Source organism: Plutella xylostella, chromosome 12 (assembly GCF_932276165.1).
Source record: "Plutella xylostella chromosome 12, ilPluXylo3.1, whole genome shotgun sequence".
NCBI lineage: Eukaryota > Metazoa > Arthropoda > Insecta > Lepidoptera > Plutellidae > Plutella > Plutella xylostella.
The window spans coordinates 8,451,711-8,472,613 of record NC_063992.1 but is presented as its reverse complement, the minus strand read 5'-3'; the positions used below and the strand labels follow the sequence as shown (position 1 = coordinate 8,472,613).

The 20,903-nt window shown below is 37.0% G+C and overlaps 1 protein-coding gene across 1 annotated transcript in view; it reads right to left on the bottom strand.

Annotated features, from left to right (window-relative positions):
• Nucleotides 1-7,671: 7,671 nt before the first annotated feature.
• The window catches only part of LOC105385220, a 46,878-nt gene continuing 33,646 nt past the window's right edge, over nt 7,672-20,903 (bottom strand). Inside the window, exon 2 of the mRNA XM_011555555.3 lies at nt 7,672-11,236. Within this exon, the coding sequence (XP_011553857.3) occupies nt 8,876-11,206 (2,331 nt within the window). The 5' untranslated portion in view covers nt 11,207-11,236 and the 3' untranslated portion in view covers nt 7,672-8,875. The remainder of the gene's footprint in view (nt 11,237-20,903) is intronic.

The following is a 20,903-nucleotide window of genomic DNA, read 5'->3' as shown; positions in this document are numbered from 1 at the left end:
AAAAAAATACTATCATTTTATTTTTTTAAGATGATATAAATATCTGTGTTTAGAGAAGACTATATTTTCACTGTCTAGCTAAAAATAGTATGTACTTTATGATTCCAAGTAACTACGACATTTCCATGTCAGATTGCCATTTGTTTTAGTTCCCTGAAAGTTTATCTAAAGCTTGCCTTCGATAAATAAAATGGATAGAAAAAAGAATCTTTTATAGTCCAGTCGTATTAATAGAATAAATAGGGATGGGAATAAATACCTTACTCTTCTTGATAAACAAACATGGCGGAATAAATGCTATTTATTCTAGATAAAAACGGCTACTCAAACGTAAATTATAACAAAATACTAAGTTTTTTAAAAGTTTTTTTCTAATTTGGTTAATGTTTTAGTTTTCTAAAATGTGTTAAGTGTGATTATAATAATAGTAGGAACATGTGACGTACAGTCCGCACTTTCGGTACAGTAGAGTAAGCATATTTATAGTGTTTTCATGACACACAAGGCGAGACTTTCCGCAATCTATCATTTCATCAGATCAATGTATAAAAAAGTAATAAAGACCAAAAGCAAATACAAATACCTCACAAATAATTTTAGTTTCAAAACTTCAGTTTCGTCAATTTGTGCCTATAAATAAAATACACACATCTCCCGGGGATTATACCATACTTAATATTATTATTTCTAAGGATAATACGTAATAGATCCTGCCAATCAGATAACTTTTATAGACGGCTCATGTGTAAGCCGTTGTACATCCATGCCCTGTCATAACTTGTTCTGAACTAACATGATTTTAACGAGTAACTTATTGAAAGATTCTAGGACCAATATCAGAGCTCAGTATGAAATTTACCTTATTTATTACGTAATTTTTACAATACTTTTATATGGATATACTTACGGTTATAATTTTACTATTAAAAGAATCGAAAATAGAAAGATTGTTAGTGTCGGTTTTAGTGATAAGACCGCCGTTTTGTACCTATGTGCTTGTATATAAGCTTTTTTGTGTGTACAAATAAACAATATTCTATCTATCTATCTACATAGTATATGATTCTAACAATGAATTCCCACGAAGATAAAACCGTTTTTCAAACGTGACATTTTCGACCTTTCTAGCAAATAAACCAGTACTGACTTCGACGTTCTCAATTTTATTTACTCATTAATACCTAACTGATAATAAAAATCATTTCTCCTTCAATATCTCCACCAAAAATGATCAGAGAAAATATTAATATCTCATAGTCATTACTGTTACCAAGTGACTAATTGGAAAAATAATATTTTTCCGCAGGCCATTTCTTTGTGATGATGCGGAAACGGAAGGGAAGTGTAGTAGCCATGTTGCTCGTATATTTTTATACAGCGCCCTAAAATGTAGTTTAATTATTTATCACGTGCCCTCTTAGGGATATTACTTAGTACGCTTCCCGCCTGGCACGAGGAAGGTACGTGATAGGGATGTCCACCAATGTCTTATTCACCGAAAACGTTTGACCGAAAAAGAGTGTCATTATTAGACCAAGTTTTCAGAGTGCAAATAAGTTGTAAGCGATAGTAGAAGCGTGACCCGTGGCAAACAATAAGGTTCATTCTTTTAAACCAACAGTTTTTTTTTACCTTGTAGTATTTATCGCTTTTGTTGGTTTGAAACACAGATTCTTATTGTATGTACTCTAGTAATATCCCATGTACATATATAACATAATTAACGTTTTCGTCATCTCATCTCCTATTGCCTATTTCGTTTACAATTCGGCTAGGTCACAACCAAAGCCTTAATGGCTGAGGTGATTTGAAAAAAAAACCCGTTGACCCATACCACAATAACCGTTATGTAATAATCCTTCATTAAAGTCGAAATGATTTGTCAAATATCACATTACTAAATCGCCAACTAAAAGCAACATTTCGAAACAGCAACATCCCTAGCAGTTCGTGACTTACTGGAATTTACCAACTTGGTTGCAGTAACGTATCGATCTAACGAACATCTCTCTTTCGTATGTTTAAAAATAGTAGCTATTTGTCTGTGTTCTACAGAGAATTAGTGTAGAAAAGTTTTTGGTTCCGGAATTTTAATTTAAGAAAAGCCACATGCAGTATCTGTAACTTCTGTAGTAAAATGGAATAAAGGTTTAAAAACTATAAATTACTACCATGCACTTTTTTTTTGTGTAATGACAAATCAAGCTAAAATTTTTATCCCGGAAAACAGCAAAGATGTAGTAAAAAGCTGAGAGGGAAAGTATAGAAAATAGAAATTATAAGTATGAAACAGTTAATAAGAATTTACAAAGAAACGATTCTCAGTATTTGACAAACAATTTCTTTGTTCTTTGATATTAACTACACAGTTACACAATACTGATATAAATAAGTTATATGTTAGAGTCCGACCATTCTAACTTATGCAAAGGGTAAACAAGCTATCACGTTAATAATCTTTATTCTTTCATGTAACTAAACTTTCTTGTACCTAACTACCTACTAAGGGATGCATAAAAAATCGCAGTTATTGTGTTATTATTAACAATTTGTAAGTTATGAAACGTGCCCTACTGAAAAGTGGGCCCTCAGAACCCAAAAAACTATTTAATTGAAGACTAATTATGTTTTTGAATGTTGCGTATATCCTTAAGTGCTTACTACTAAAGATCTAGTAACACAGAAACTATACTTTACTAGTTAAATATAAATAAATAAATAAACTTAACTTTTTTTTTGGAGGTAAGAAGGTATTCAGGTGAGACGTGTAAACAAATACATAAATTTCATACAGTTTTTATGGAGCACTATGGTACTTAAGTGCTAGTCCGCTACTATTTGATGTATCACACAGAAAAGTAAATAACGGCTGTCCCCATACCACTGTTCCATTCCGTACGTTGCCTTCAACAACTTACATCGTATATTCGCACATATACATAATAAATTTACCTTAATTTTTCCCGCGTCGCTCGAGCTCACGTTTTAATCTCATTTAGTTTTTTGGCATAGTGTAGTTACATGAATATTTGATTCGGGCTGGCCGCATAACCCGTGTAGGCTTCATATATAAAAACTACCTCCCCAGGGCAGAAATTCCGTCGCTGGCAGATGATGCTCGGGAAATGATATATTGTGGCCGAATATTTATGAAATACGCGTTTAACGCTTGTAGAAAAAGAGACGTTGATCCTTGTAGTGGTAAGTTCTGGCACAAAATGGGACATTTGTTATGTATAAAATAGCTTTTTGCTTTGGCTGTCTGATAAATAAGATGGAGTAAATTTTGTCTGGTATAGATTACTTTGAGCATGAAGGCCTTTTTGTAGTTTCCTTTCTTTATTTATTGCAAATTAGGAATACAAACTGAAGGTGGAAATTTATCATGTGCAGCCAGCCGAAAGGGCATCCCAAGCTACCGTCGACTAATTATGATATTATTTAATAGTACTCAATTAAAACTTACCGACAACACCGTCCACCGAAGACACACACAGTGAATTCTAAAGTAGGTGCTACACGGGACTTCCACCAAAATGCTTAGCTTCGAGCGTAGCTCATTTACCATAATTTATGTTGAATGTGTTAAAATGTTTGCAACTAGTTCCCCGTACGGTGTGCAGAAGTTCTCATTGCATCAGTTTCGTCGCCGGGGGGTCACTTTATATGACGAAAAAATAATTTTCGTAGCGCTGCTGCGGGAGCCTCGACTCGTTCACATTGTACCAAACGTGCCGATTGCAAGATAGGTCTCGTTCGTTTGTTTTTCGTCAGCATAGAGCAACCCTCGAGGATTAACGAAGCTGTGTAACCCCGGCGGGGCTCGGGATGGCAACTTGGTAAATACTCGTGCAGCACCCGTACCACCACCGACACATTAATAAGCAAACATCTTGTCTGTCAAAGATCTGCGAGATTCATACAATTTTCGTTACGGTGCTCCCTCACCGGAAGCATTCGCGTGTAATGTAACGTTACAGATTTGAGCATTACAGCAGTGAAGGAGGAGATCCGGGCATTATAATGTGCACCTTGTATGTGTATGATAACATAATTAGATTACAATGCTCGTTTTACAGATAAGTTATGCTATATGTATTATTATTTGCGGTCCCGGGTTCGATTCCCGGCTGGGGCAGATATTTGTTTAAACACAGATATTTGTTCTCAGGTCTTGGATGTGCCCGTAAAATGGCAATAGGCCCGCCCCCTATTACATTGGGACTAACATAACACTCTGGCGAAAAGTGGGTGCAGCAATGCACCTCTGCCTACCCCGCAAGGGAGTACAGTAGTACAAGGCGTGAGTGCCTGTTTTTATTATTTGCTAATGAGCGATAAATAAGTCACAATGCACAGCCATTTCGAAAAATTGTATTCTTTAATTCTGCGGCCGAATCAGAATGGCTTTGAAAACGCCGTGTTGTACTGAATCAGGTAGCTGGTGCCCTCTTTTGGGACAGTGATGATGAATTGATGATACTAGAGAGATAGAGAATAGCGAATTTTGGAAAACTAATTCCTGCTCGCAAGTGAAGTTGTGTTTTTCATTGATTCCCCTCGACTGTGAGGATCAATCATAGACAATTGAATTTATATTTGCCACATATGAACTATAAACTGGGTTAGTTCGATCAGAGATAAGTTAACATTTCATCTTGTGCCTTGTGCCTACACATATACAGACATGTTGCTATTACATAATGTATTCCTGGCAACATCACATTTGGCAGTATTAATTAGCTGTGTTTGACTGAGTGCTTCAGACACACAAATAGGTGTGCGATTTCGCTCTCATAGATCTCTGACACGCCTGACAAGCATTATGAAGTAGGTTTCATAATCAAATTACCAACTCGTTTACATGCTCGGAAGCAATGAAAAAGTTTCAGTTAGTGAAACACCAAATTATGCCTAAACAAAAAAGCTAGCACTGTTGCAGTCTGCAATATTGAAGTACATTTAATAGCGCATCAAAATTATCACCTAAAAACTTACACATTGGTTAAAAAATATTGGCATTTTAAAGTGGAACTTTTTTACTGCTCGCGAGTGTATTAAAAGTTGATCAAATTATAATGAACTTATAAAAAAGCTACTTTGAATGGAAAACAATCAGGCTGAGCTTGGAGAGACGGTAATGAAAATTGTTGCCCCACATTAATTCTACTACGTGCATAAGAATAAAATGAGAGAACAAAAGAGTTACCTACCTAATTAACGATAAAAATGTACGTAAAGGTAAAATAAAACGAAATTGCCTCGAACGAGTAAAAGCGAGTTTGCTTGCCAATAAATTGTAGGTAAAGCTGTGGGGATCCCGTTTGAGGTAATGCAGATAGACTTGTTGTCTATAAGTAAGTAGGTACCAATGTTTATAGAAGGATATCAATATTGGCTAGGGGTGGACTAAAGGAGTCTCCCCAAGTGACGTATCAACTTACCTTGTACAGAATGTTAAAGAAGTGGGCAAGAGGAAATTCAACTGGAATTTTGAAATTAGTTAAAAATTATTATACTCCTCATCGTAAAAAGTTTAGTGATGCTATGAAATAAGTATGCATGAATAGGTTGTTGTAGTAGGGCTAGTGCTAGCACTAACTACTAGATATGCTTACCTACCTAGATACTCTATCTAACTACTTGAAGCCAAACAAATCTTCACATACTTCGTTGCATAAGAAGGTAAGATGCCTGTCTGTCTATTGTATACTTTCCTTATACACATAAGTAAATAAGATATTCTTAGATGAAATTAATTTATCCTACATATAAATTCATTTTTTCTTTTTATATGTAGGTCTGTATGTCTTATTAGCTCCATTACAAATAGCCAAAGTTTAAATATTTTATTGAGTCGGTAGAGATGATTTAAACAACCATTATTTACTGAAGTAATTTCACAATTATTAATGACTGCCTAAATTTAATGGCTAGAAAAGACTTTTCAATAATTAATTTCGATTGGCCACGCCGACCATCATCTTAACTGATAATTCTGCTAAGTACTTACCACGATAACGCTTTCACACACATAGGTACATCACTCACTGCTTCTTACCCATATACCAACCATGAATAAGATTTCCTCCGTGAACCTCGCCATCGTTCAATTTAGCTGCCGGCCCCGCAGACAGGGGGGTCACTCCTTTATATGACGAAAAACTAAACGACGACTCTATCTCGTTGTATTAAACTCGCCGCCGATTGCAAGAGAGATCTCGTTCGTTAATTTTTCGTCAGTATAGAGTAACCCTCCAGCTCCGTGTGATAGTTTCCCTGTAGACACGTCACCCGCGGCGGCCAAGTCAAGCGGAACCTTCCGCCTCACCTGCTACATCCATATCGAGTTATTCGATTGCTACATACCTACCTGTTCCGTCTGAGGAGACCGGGGTAGCTGGAAAATTGCCGTTTGATATTTGGATTCGGGTTCAAGGCGGTTTGTTTTGTGTAATTGAATCGTTATGTTGGAAATCATAAACAGCATGGAGTTGCGTCGGTGAATGTCGTAATTTTATTGTAAATACAGGGCGAACAGGTTAAATTGCATATCCGAATGATAGAGACACAAATTGTATTTAATAAATTCGTGAAAAAAAATATATGAAAATGCTCTAAATTGTAAGTAACCAAAAAAACCAAACCAGGTCTTAGAATATAGAGTCACTATGTTTCGGATATGCACTTTAACCTGGAACACTCTTTAATGAAAAAAATATGTGTTTTGTACTTTCACGGTGGCACTAATGAGATTCGGCCTTCACGTCAAATCACACACATCACATCCTGTATTTTTCGCGTCTAGTTGCACATCACACATTGTCATTCCTACCAATTACTTTCCACGAACTTTTTCCGTCCAATGCTGAAAATTTAAACATGTGACGCTCACTTTCTTAATTGCCCACCTCGCGAGCGAAGCCATAAATAAAGCTGCAAACAAAATTGAGTTTAACGATTCCTTCCGCGTTCCCATTAACAAAATTAACTAACGAGTTCGATACGAACATAAATAAGAGTTTCAATCGAGCAGGTAGCTCCACACAACGTACTAAGTACACCGAATAAAATGTGTTTCGTACTTATTGCCAGATTTCCCTTTCCACATTTACGGAACGATATAGGAAATAAGGGTGCGTTGCCAAAGTGATCCCTGGCAAATATGGATTGCTCGGGACTGAAATTTATGTGGGAGTATTAGGGGCTAAAGCCGCTTGGCGATGTAGCTCTAGGATATAGTTGTACATGGTAGGGGAGCACCCTCGCTGGTCCCCTCGTCGCCCGAAGTCTCCGAGGAAGGAGCTACTCCTAATATTTGTTCGCTCCCCGCGGGTTAAGACATCGCCTTTGCGATTCAGAATACACAGAAATACCGATCGTTATTGTGTACAACTCGACGCGTTGTTGGTTACACATGTATTTTTATTTCTACCTCGTGCCTTCACGGATTTCCTTTAATCTTATGACGTTTTTCAGAGGAATGGGAAGGGAAAGATTCGCTCTAATTGTAAGGGGTGTGTCATTTGATTTTTATGGTTTTAATAAAAAGCCACAGTAAGAAAAACATCGTATATTACACATATTCTCATGCAGATCTACGTTTCTCCTCTAATAAATACATAACGCCACAACGTATGCAGTGTGCTTTTTAATTAAATTTTTATTTGAATTCTGACTTGTGTTTTTACCGTGTTAAGGGGAGGTCTCTTTGCAAATGTGTTAAGGTTTCAATTGATTGGGACGAAGTCGCTAATAATATAAAAATAGGAACATAACGCCTACTTATTCAATTAAATATTTTTCTAAATTAAGTGTATCAATGAAGATCTACAGTTATGTTACAAAAAGATAGATTATTTTAACAATATTATAGCTAACTTAAGGGAGATACCCTGATATCGATTTAAGAATTACCTTTATTCCTGAGAGGAAATTCCAACATTAGTTCTAACATTGTTTATAAAAAATATTTACACATTATTTATAATACTTTATGATATACTATGTTATTGATCTACGTTAAACAAAAGTATGAAACATTGTTTGAGTCTATGTATAACATGCCGGTGAAAAAGTTAATCTGATTGTATGTAGTATGTACATTGCTCATTACATTGCACAGTTCATCTCATCACAAACCATCAGGGGCAAACAGTTAAATACGCACAAGATTATTCCATGTAAGTATAAAAATAAATAGCCATATATTATGAGAAACTTCATTAAACATTGTATTGATTTATGTGCGAAGTTCTCGTATCGACGCTAGGAGTCAATCCAGTTGTTTCGAAGTTCCATAAAACAAAACGGTTTCCATACAAAATATCTACGTATTGGCACAAATTCAACAGTACAGTAATAATATTGATAACAACCAGAAAACAAGTTTAGGTACAAAACTAATTTGTATCGGTATATTGTAGTTACAGTAAATATATTACTTACAGCCGCGCCGCCGTACAATGCGGTGCTTATCGCCCCACGCACACATGCGCAGGCTCTTACAAGCCCGCGAATATATTTACTGTAATTACTGTGTCGTAACATTACTTATTTAATTAGGGTAGGTTCTAACCTTAACTGTTCCATGAGTATTTCAGATAAACGAGCGAAGTAAATTACATTTACTGAGTTCCTGTCGGTATGTATCAGGTATTTCGAATGGTAGAGAAACTTTTAAAATGAATCCTTTGTTTTAATTAGTTGGAGCCGAGCGGATTGCGGAGTTGGAGCGCCTCGCGCGGCGGCTCTTTGTGTCGTAAAATTTCATGTACCTCGTCGAACTTAATCTAGTCGTACCTTATTCAGTCGCTTTATCACTTTTGTTCGCTGCGAGCCTCCCTGTCTTGGGGTTGTCGAGCTGACGCCGTCGTCAGGTGTCGGCGGAGTCCACGGCGTCGCCCACGTAGCCCTCGTCGGGGCTCTCCGTGCACACCTCCAGCTCGTACTTGCCCGCGCGCAGCGCCGGCTTGGGCGCCTCGCCCTCCGCGCCCCGCGCCTCGCCCCCGCGCGCCTCCGCCCCGCGCGCCTCACTCCGCCCCTCGCCCGTCTGCGTGTCCACGCAGCGCGTCTCCACGTGGTAGCACTTGGCGGCGCCCGCCTCAGCCACGTCCAGCGGCACCATCACCGCGCACGTGCCCTTCGCGCCCCACGCTGCCGAGCACGACTCGGTCTGTGACGCGCCGCAGCACAGTGTGATCGGCTCCACTTGGTACCCCTCCGGTAAAGGCCCCGGCTGCGCTATGAACATGTTGCCGTTCCCGGCAAAAGGCACAGGCCTATTCACTACTGGATACCCGTCCAATGTATGCCTAAAGTTACCCGAGACATAATTTAAACACGGAGGTGTTGTGTTAAACTCCGTATCTTTAGCGAACTTACAGCCTAGTTTCTGTACATTAGGCCTCTTGTGAGGAAGTGTTTGGTAACCTGGGGTTACTATTGCGTAGTTGGAGTGCATCGGCGGACCTCTACACTGCATCTTTGGCAGTCCGTAGTCGTAGGGATAGCCCTCGTTGTCGAGGAAGCAGCCGGGGTTGAGGTGTATGTCGGCGGAGTGCTGGTACATGTGGTAGGGGCCGCGCGGCGGCTGCTGGTCGCGCCACGTCACCTGGCGCGGCATCATGGGCGGCAGCGAGAACGCGCTCTCCCCCTCCATGTTCTCGGGGTTTGTGTTCTGTGTTTTGTAAACAGACATAATCGCGTTGTCGTTTAGCGCATTGTTTGTAACCGTTTCGGCATCATTAATTATGTCCGGGTTTCTGTCTACGAAATTCTTGATGCTCCCTTGGCGGTAAGTGTCTTCCGTGCTCTCTTGAACTGTGTAATGGACCACGTGATGGGTTTGAGCGTTTGTAATCAAACTTCCATTCATTTTTCTTTGTAATGTGTCAAAGGTTGAGGTATCACTATTGCGTGACGAGTTGTTTTGATTACGCAATGCGACATCTTTTCCGCTGTCCTTTTTCTTACGACTTTTAGTGTCAGTTTTAAATTTCAACAAAACAACGGCTACTATAGCTATTACAAGAACGATTACCAGAAATACTCCTGTAACAATAATGACTAGGTGCTTCCGAGGAAAAGATACCACTACAATTACAGGCTCCTCCTTAATTATAATTTTTAAAGTGTAATTAGCGAGTGCTCTCCCTGCTATATTATCAGCTATACAAATGTAAGTACCGTTATCGTATTGATTAACATTAAATATGAATAGTTCGCTCTTCTTGTCGGTGGTCCCGATGAGACTATACGAGGTTTTGAGGTCGTAATCGTCTTTAGAGCCATTGTGTATAATTTGGCCCTGAAACCACCACGAAATTTCAGCTTCGGGAACAGCTTTCACCACACACTCGAGCGTTACATTATTGCCTTCATTAGTTTCTAAGTACACAGATGTGGGGGACATTTTGGGAGCGCAGGCGAGGTCGGCGGCGGCCACGCTCGCGATCTTGCGCTTCCTCAGTCGCTCAGGAGTGGAGCACAGCGGCTCCACGGCGTGCGGCATGTTGAACTTCACCAGCCAGTTATGCAGGTCCTTCATCTGACAGTCGCAGTTCCAGCGATTGTTCTCGAGATCGATCCCTCGCAAAGTATCCGGAAATATATTGTCCCCTTCCATATTAGAAAGCCGGTTCCCATTTAAACGGAGCCATTCCAAATGATGGAGGCCCGCGAAGGCGTCGACCTCGATCTGTTCGATTTTACACTCGCTAAGTTCCAGCGTATTTAGAAACGTTAAATGTTGGAAACAATGTGTTTTTATCGTCGTAATAGGATTGTTGTTGAGCGAGAGTCTCATCAGCGAGGGGAAGTACACGAAATTAGACGACGGCACTATTGTCAGATAATTGTTCGATAAATCAAGCTCGACGAGATTGGCGAGGCCTTTAAACGCGTAGTTGTCGACTTTGTGTATTCTGCATTTCGGAAGATAAATCTTCTGCAAGTCAAACAGGCCTAATTTCTGGAAGATTTCCTTCTGCAGCACTTGCATGTCGTTGCCGGCGAAGTCGAGCACCTGCGTCTCCGGGTCGAGGGGGCCGGGGATGAGCTTGAGGTCCTTGTCCACGCACTCCACGTGGCGCTTGCCGTTCTTCCACTTGCACACGCACTGCGGCGGGCAGGCCAGCGCCGGCAGCAGCAGCCACGTGGTGCAGAGAGCCACGAGCCGCAGCTCCGCGCGCCACCGACCCCGCATCACGCCGACTCACTCCGCTATGAGCGACATCTGGAACAATGAGACGGTATTGAGTCGCGTGTAATATATCAGCGGATAAGGGATCGTGAAATGGGTTGGAAGAGATTAGACGCGCCGCGGACTGGACGGTATTACGTTGTAAAATGGATGTTACGTATGTTGTACAAATTTATGAGCGTGTTTTAAGTTGGTTGTTAACATTTTAGTACTGTAAAGTACTTAATGAACCACACTATATTATTTTTCTATTTACTTCTATTCAGTATTTTCACAAAAGTCCTGATTTTTTATTACTTTACGTTACTGAAACCATAATTACAATAAAATACACTATGGTTTTCACAACGAAATTGATATTATGTAAAATTTACTTTTATGTCTGTTGTGTTAACTGCTGGTGTTCCTTATTTAAATAAATAAATACTTTAATTTAACAGATGGGCATGTGGCAGCATAAACAAATAACACGTTATAATTACTCGTTATACACGTATCAAATTTTATAATAGAAAAATAAAATTACCTACTATGTATGTGCCACAGTTTAAAATATATTTTTTACTTAATATGTATGTGTCAAAAAGGTGTTCACTCAGCTAGAGCAGCATTATCGAATTACTCAAAGGAAGCGCTGATATTTGAGTGATCATGTCCCATTTGATGCTTTAATAATAATTATATCTTATAAGCTTTTAAATAATGTATGTGTACACCATGTCCACGATTCACTGGCGATTAAATTATCATGATACCTAATTGAAATAAAAACTTAACTATCGGTTAGGTTAACAACGGCTTCATGTCACAGATCAATAAATATTTATCAAGATACCTCGACGGGAAATACAACCTAAGATCATTTACTTTTAATAATATAATACCGATATAATGTATATTGTAAAATTGTAAGTATGAAGTGATATAGACCAAATATACCTTTAGATGTTGAAAGTTTGATCTAACAACGACGGTATTATCGAGAACTATTGTAAAAGTTTCTCGCTAGCCGATGTCGTTGACCTGCTTCGTGCATTTGAACTATTCTGAACTGTACATTGTGGCATATATAGCATCGCTCCGTCACACTATTGTAATATGTAGGTAAAGCGATTCTTTTTTTTCAGTTTCTTTTCTCGTTAGTGAAAAATAGCTTTTACATACTGCAAATTAAAACTTCAATAACAAATTATTTCCAGGCATGGAAATAACGGAAAGCGTACTTAAATTCTTGGAAATAAATATTTTCACTTTATACCAAAGTGCAGTGTTGACCCGCTCTATTCTGAAAAAAACCGGCCAAGTGCGAGTCGGGCTCGCGCACAAAGGGTTCCGTAGCAGCAAATATAATTTACAGTTAAATCAACCTATCTCAAAAACTATAAGAGATACTTTGATCAAACCAAAAATCGTTGAAAGAGTTAATTAGCATGCATCACCTCTATTTTTTTTAGAATTTTATACCTCGTAGTTATAAAAATAGAGGGGGGGGGACATACTTTTTACGACTTTGAGAGCTGATATCTCAAAAACCGTTCACTTTAAGAAAAATGTTTTTTAGAAAACTTTATATCATTTTAAAAGACCTTTCCATTGATACCCCACACGGGTATGTACATCGAAAAAAAAAATTTCATCCCTCAGTTACATGTATGGGGGGCCCCACCCCCAATTCTTTTTTTTACTATTTAGTGTCATATTTTTGTAGCGGTTCATACAACACATATTCCCATCAAATTTCATCACTGTAGTACTTATAGTTTCCGAGTAAATCGGCTGTGACAGACGGACAGACGGACAGACGGACAGACGGACATGACGAAACTATAAGGGTTCCGTTTTTGCCATTTTGGCTACGGAACCCTAAAAATTACGTAATCTTAAATTGCCGACGGACGTTCACTGATAATATTTTACTCTATTTACAATAAAACTAAAGTACTGTGAAAGCTTGTAAGCTTTACTTTAATTTAATTTTCGTTGTGTTTGTCTGGAAGATTACTTTTAGTAATTTAGGCCAGTGCTATTTATTTTTTGTTTTACCCAATGTAAATACTGTTATGTATAAAAAAGAGTAGTTTATCTTTCAAATATCTCAGCTTTCCGAATGAAGTACATCGCTTCCTTTAGGAACAGCTATTAAACTGTTCTCCGGAAAATTTATACCCGTTCGATGCGATCGCTATTATGACTCATTCGAGCCCCGAGAGTTCGTCGTCAAACTGCAATTTACTACTAAAAGAAATTCATTTCATAGTTACACCCTGTATATTGCAGAGCATAAAATCTACGAGACTAGTTGTTAAAATCGCTTAGTGTCTGTCGTAAATAAAATAATTTAAATGAGACTTTAAACTTAAATACTCTGCGCTTACTAATGAATCTGAGTGGATTTAGTTATTTTGAGCTTTAAGCACGTTTTATGAGCCAAACTATAAATTTCTTCTCGGCAATTTATGAGCCTCCAATGAGGTAGACGGTTATGTTTTCCAACCATTATACCTAAATGTTAAGTTTAAAGAAAACTTAAATACATTGTTATTTATTTTTACGCTACGAGGCAACATGAACCGGGCCAGCACGCAAAGCTCATTACGGTTCAGGAAAGTGACTGTAGAAAAATAATCTAAATCAACATAAAATAGCATATTGTCAAATGACAATCCTAATTCTTATCCTAATTTAATATTATAAATGCGAAAGTAACTGTGTCTGTCTGTCTGTTACTCTTTCACGCCAAAACTACTAAACGGATTTGAATGAAATTTAGTATAAATATCTTCTAGACCCTGATAATTAAAGAACATAGGATACTTTTTATCCCGGAATTCCCACGGGAAAACTTTTTAAGGTGAAGCGAAGCTCGCGGGAACAGCTTGTGTTATAATATTTTAGTCCAGAACAACCAAGAACAACATATAAAAGGTGACCTGTGTCTGGAGCTCAGGGTCTACAACCCAACCAAGGGTGTCGTAAAGACGTGTATAAACGTCAAACGTCAGTTGATAAGTCCCGAGAGTGAACGCTAGACAAGATCTGATTGTCATATTAAAATAACACACAGGGTGGTCATATTCACATATACTGTCCTGAATGCACGAATTACGACGAATACTATAAACCAGGAATAGGACGAGTTGGGAATACGGCGTATCCGGAACAAATCATTGTTTCGTATTCAAATTGAATACCTAATTTGTTCCTGATAAGGCATCTGACACGTTTTCTTCTGTCGTCTACCGATTGCTTTCATAATTAATATTATCAGGTACAATGGGGTCTTTAGTAGAAACTTCTTCGCATATTTTGAAGCAAATCTGTGCATAGGCGTATACTTTCTGAATTGTCTAATGGATAAAGCGTTTTTCTATGGTCGCTATACTATACCTGTAGTAGTATGCAAATGACTCCAAGTATTTCAAACCTACCTATATGGCCAAAAACAAAGTTAAAATTATAACAATCCTCTTTCACGGTTGAGAAGCTAAACATTATGCATAACGCACTAGGTTTTTTGTGAATTCTGTCATAATCATAACTCTACACGTGAATTGTACGAACCAACGAAATTTGTGCCGAGATATGAAACCCGCGGGAACGTTTTATGAAGTAGCTTTTTCATTATTTCCTTCTTATTCAAGCGTTTCATCTCATATTAATATTCTCATTCATTTATAACATAATCATGATGTATAAATGCATTGTCGTCGTAACAAAGAATAGTCACTTTAGTACCATTCAGTGTTTAAAATAGATTTTAATAATAATTAAGGCCGCAAACAAAAGAAAATCTGTCCAAAGTTTAATATCGCAATTTAATCACGGTTTTCATAATATTTATTGTCTTTATTATTATTCGTTGCCACTTGCCATTGTTTAAGTTCTTTACAGAATTGACAGCTTTGGCGGCTTTGTTGTCAATTTGAAAGATGTTGTTTTCTTCCTGGAAAAGTCATCTGAATTTCAATTTCTCCGTATTGAAATTCTGTTTTTATAAGTTAAAATATGTGTACCCTGGCTAGGGCTGTACTCTTACTTGGGTATGGATAAATTATTGCGTTTTATCATTATATTATTTTTTGTAAGATATCATGAATTTCTATTTAAAATACCACGTACAGTTAATGATAATGTTTGATGAGTCGTGTTGTAACATAATCAGATTCTTCTTACGGTGACCCATTTATTAAACTAGACACAATAGATTTTTATTGTCTCTGATTTCTCGGGATGTGAGGGGTTAAGTCTTTATAATGTAAGGGTAGATGTACCTCATTCTGAAATATTATTTTAATGCAAAGCAAAATTCGTTAAAAAGTTTCTCAATAAACAGCTTTGTTGTATACATTAATTAAATAGGTACTAAGGACGACTTTTATCTCCAGATGAAAAGTCTTCTGTCCAAGTTGGCCCTTTGTTCTATAATACGGGGTCAAAGGGGCCCAGATAAGGGACAGGGTGCGGTAACGCTCCAGACGCCCGCTATGTCTTTTGGCGCTCTGATGGAATACATTAGTAGCCATCTTGAAAATACATTTTGACGGTATTAAACAGCTATTGGCTGTTTCGCTAAAAGTTAATTAACATACTTCAATAGAAGGTTTTAGTTTAGTTCCTTGTTTTGTATTGAGTACATACAATAATAAAAGTACATAAGTACCTAAGTTTGAAAAAAAAATTGTAGTTCTTAAGTACTTTTACCTTTTAGCAAAAAACGGTGGTTATTTTATATTGGTTTCCCAGACCAAGAAATGACTTCACTATTATGTCATTGTATGTCGTATAGAAACTGACTGGCCAGCATCTGTAGTGTAGTTTTAAATACTATGTATCCCTCAAGGCACCATTTAGGTTTATTCTGATAGACTACTTTATATACTGATTATAGATAAGTAGTTATTTTCTATAAAATATTTTTTCACTATCACCCTATTGATATGATAACCTGAAACTAAAACATAATCACAAATTAACTCTAAATAATTCATGTAAAAAAAAATGAATTATAATTATCTACTTATATATAAAATATTATTATGTGAACTATGTCTAAGTTTGTGAAATTTGAACTCGCTTTGATGTACCAAAAATGTATGAATAAGCAATAAATGCCTACGCAATGTGTAGGCTTCACAATAGTGGCAATGTACTCTGAAAAGAAGAAGAGTGAAAGTAATAAATACATTCCGATGCCTCTGCCAGTCAGCATTCAGCAGTATATTTTGATTCGTATTTTTATAGGTTAAGTAGCTCATCTTCCAAAGGTTATTTGAAGATTACTGTTCAATAACCTCTGGAACCCAGACAGTTGAAATGATAATACGATTATCTTGAGATGCCCAAGAGAATTCATTAGTAGCTTTATTGTTGTCATCTTTAATGCCATGCTGTGGCTTATCATCACATAAAAAATAAAGAAATGCATAAAAATGATCGTTCATTTTTATTGCTACAAATTATGTTTTACGATTTTGTCTTCAAAGTTATAAGAGGGCAAATTTACACTCTAAATTTTATATAAATCTGAGCTCCATGCTAAGTACTTATCTTTATCGTTATCTATGTATCTGTGTATAAATATATCAGCTGTCAAATAGCCATATAATAGACTCTGTCTAGTTTGGAATCGGATGGCCGTGTGTGTTTACGCACATATTATATTATTAGTAAAAGGGGCTGACATAGTCTTGTGGAGAAGAATCCTTGGAACGCGAATGTAGTTGTAGACGAACATGATCAACTATAATATCATCTAGAAATGACACACATTGTTTAAATACTATAACTAACTTTTTAATTTGAAAGTTATCTATTCTACTTAATAATATGGCAATATTTTATCCAACACTTTATGAAATTTTAATTTAATATTTCTGTAAAGCGCGGGTCGTTGAGGATTAGCAAAGTTTGTAAACCGGCTCTTGCGACCCATTCTATCGTTTTCGTATCGAAGCGCTGCCACGCTAGCCACTACTCTATCGTTTTGTATTAAGGGTTATTGTGCCATGGCAGCGCGTGGATAGTACAACGATTCCTCGGTCGTGGTACAGGGCGGGGCGTTGCTCTGACACACGCTAAGCCTGTATTCCAAACTGCGACGAGATAAGGCCATCAATCTATTTCAGATACATATCTAGTAATTAATGTATCTTCAGGGTCCAATGCGAAATCTCCAACTTTGAACTAGTGTGTAGGGTTGCTGAAGTTTACGTCATTATACATATTATTATATATCTTAATTTCATACAATAGAGAGTCGCTACCAGATTTAGGTCAGGCTTTAGGTCAGCTACGAAAATAAATATCAAGGAAAGTTTGTATATGGAGCTTTTGTTCTTATGTATAATAGATTTTAAGCATGCACAATTACGAGTATTTATATTATGTATAGTAGTAGGAATGAATAAATTACTTATACATAAATTAACTCACATTTTGTAGTTCAGAAATAAACTTTAATCAATAGGGAGACTAATGACGTACTTATTATCTTTTCGTGAAAACTCCGGGAAATAGTAAATTATTTTTTCTTAATTTTTGGATAATACTCAAACGGGCAATGAAAAATTTCCAGTGAGAAAAAGCACCCAATCACTGCTAAGCGGAAAGGAAAGAAGAAAAGGCTCGCTTAATGAAGCCTTCTGCAACATTTAACTACATTCAAAAGTGCACCAGAATACTACCAACTAATAACGGAAAGATTTTGTTCAAGTTTTCTATTAAATATTCAAAAAAATTATGACATTTTTTTTTTTTAATAATTATAATTTTTTTTATTGAAACTGTAAATATCTATGTGCACAATACAATCTAAATAACTAATGACATTTAATATCGGAAATTTGAAACTGTTTCTTTGCTCGTGAGTGTATTATCATAACTGATCGGCCCACCTAATAAAAATAAAGTATTAAGCTATGCCATGACTGCCCACGACACATGAAAATATATTGTACGAGAAATTGCAATAAAGTTTTCATCTTTTCAGTGTTTCAAAGTCGAGTTCAGAAAAGTTGCGTCCATAATTTTGGGCGCAGCTTCGTAATGAATTCTTTGTATTCGCCGCTTCACGGAAGTTTTCAACACAATATTTTTACGAGAGTACAATAAACGAGCCAAACGAAGTCATGAATTTCTGTTGCCTCCGCCCACCCCTCTTAGGTGTAAAAGGATATCAGCTCTTGTTTTTGTACGGTAATATTAAATTTATAACCCAAGTTATTAGGTGTAATACAATCACCCTGTACATAATATCATACAAGATCCGTAACTGGTACAACAAGTGATGGTAATCAGTCGGGTAACTTATCCGTTTCTCACAACATAGATTCGGGTTTTAATCCCGTGGAATTTAGGTTAAGTTATTAGGGATTTTGGTAATCTTAACATGAACAAATTATGTATAAAAAAAACCGGCCAAGTGCGAGTCGGGCTCGCGCACAAAGGGTTCCGTAGTTAAATCAACCTATCTCAAAAACTATAAGAGATACTTTGATCAAACCAAAAATCGTTGAAAGAGTTAATTAGCATGCATCACCTCTATTTTTTTTAGAATTTTATACCCCGTAGTTATAAAAATAGAGGGGGGGGGACATACTTTTTACGACTTTGAGAGCTGATATCTCAAAAACCGTTCACTTTAAGAAAAATGTTTTTTAGAAAACTTTATATCATTTTAAAAGACCTTTCCATTGATACCCCACACGGGTATGTACATCGAAAAAAAAAATTTCATCCCTCAGTTACATGTATGGGGGGCCCCACCCCCAATTCTTTTTTTTACTATTTAGTGTCATATTTTTGTAGCGGTTCATACAACACATATTCCCATCAAATTTCATCACTGTAGTACTTATAGTTTCCGAGTAAATCGGCTGTGACAGACGGACAGACGGACAGACGGACATGACGAAACTATAAGGGTTCCGTTTTTGCCATTTTGGCTACGGAAACCTAAAAAAGTAGTGCCGTCTTAAAAAAAATATTGAACTATTCAGAAAGCTGAATCGTATTCCTGCTTACCATATCATTTAGGGACACCCTGTATATGGAAAACCCACACAAACTCTCACGGGTTTTATTCATACATTCCTTACCTGTGCACCTACTTATCCTAAATAAACGGACCGAGTAATATATTTCACTCGGCTATTTCATTTTGTTTTTTTATCCTCAAAGGTCGGGGATGTGTGTCAATACCTGAATTTATGTACTGTATGCGTATGTACCTGTCAAGGTAAGAAATTGGAAATAAGTGTAGAACATCCATTTTGAAAATAAAACCTTAATAACCAGCTCGTAATCGTCTTCTGCTGGACATAGGAGTGAATAAAACTTTGTCCTCGGCCTTGAAAATAAACGTATTTTTCAGAGATATCGTATACGTGTGAATTAGAGGGTAGAATATTATGACTGGACTTCCCGCCGGCTGGTCAGTGTATCCGGCATACTGAGCAATAAAATCGACGATAATATCGGGTATAGTGACCTCCGACGAGATGTTCACTAACAAAATTTTACTCTGTAGTTCAGACTTTTGATTATGCCTGAGTTTGAAGAGGCTTATAACTTATAGGATACTAGCTGTTCCCGCGAGCTTCGCTTCGCCTTAATAAGTTTCCCCGTGGGAATTCCGGGATAGGGTTATAATTAGGGTCTAGACCATATGTGTACCAAATTTCATTCAAATCCGTTCAGTAGTTTTGGCGTGAAAGAGTAACAACAGACACAGTTACTTTCGCATTTATAATATTAGTTCCGCAATCCGCAATCTCAGATAAACCCTGCGGGTTTTTGTGATTGTTGCATGACTGTAATAGATTAAGCTTATGGAAATAAAAAACTTATAAAAAAAAAAGTTAGGATTATGTGCAGTACGTATATTATTATTCCAAAGCACTTCATTTTAATTTTAAGTATCTTATAAATTGCTGCCAACATTAAGGAGGTAAGTAAATGTGGTCTTATTACCGTCTACAGCCACCCTATAAACATAATAAAGAGGCTTTTCCCTCCCACTCTCATTACATTATAGCTTTGAAAGAAGGAAAAAACGCATACACATTACACAATATAAATGCTATTATAGGATATCAAGTTAAATACCCATTTAAGTAAGTATTTAATTTAGTTTAAGCTAATTGATTTGCAAAAAACTTAAAACGTATTTAAATATGTTTTTTCATGCACATGTACTAACTCACAGGCGACTGAATCTCTATCTACATTTAGTATTTAGTGCAAGTCAACCTGAAAATCTGTTGTCAATCTTTTAACAGTCAGATAATACTAACCATACCTAATTATATGAAATTTCTTATGTGCTATGTTGTTTTCAGAAACTTACGTCGTAGTACGTCAAAATAACTTGATATACCTAACAACTTACCTGTAACCTACATACCTATTTACTATTCATTGTGGGTCCAATAGGCTTAGCTTCGAATATACACAGTAAAGCCTACCGCCAGCAATCTACCGAACACAGCCTCTACCAGCGGCTCAACGTATCATTCAGTCACAGAGATTAAAATGCAATACACGTTGCGTCACAATTTAAAACAAATAAAGAAAAATACATTTAAAACTGTTTCACGGACTCTTTGAACGTACTCGTATTTAATTTGTATTCATCCCTCGGGCGGGCACAATATGCAACGTGGTTGTCAAACGATCTGAGTAACATTTCGCATTTTCCCCT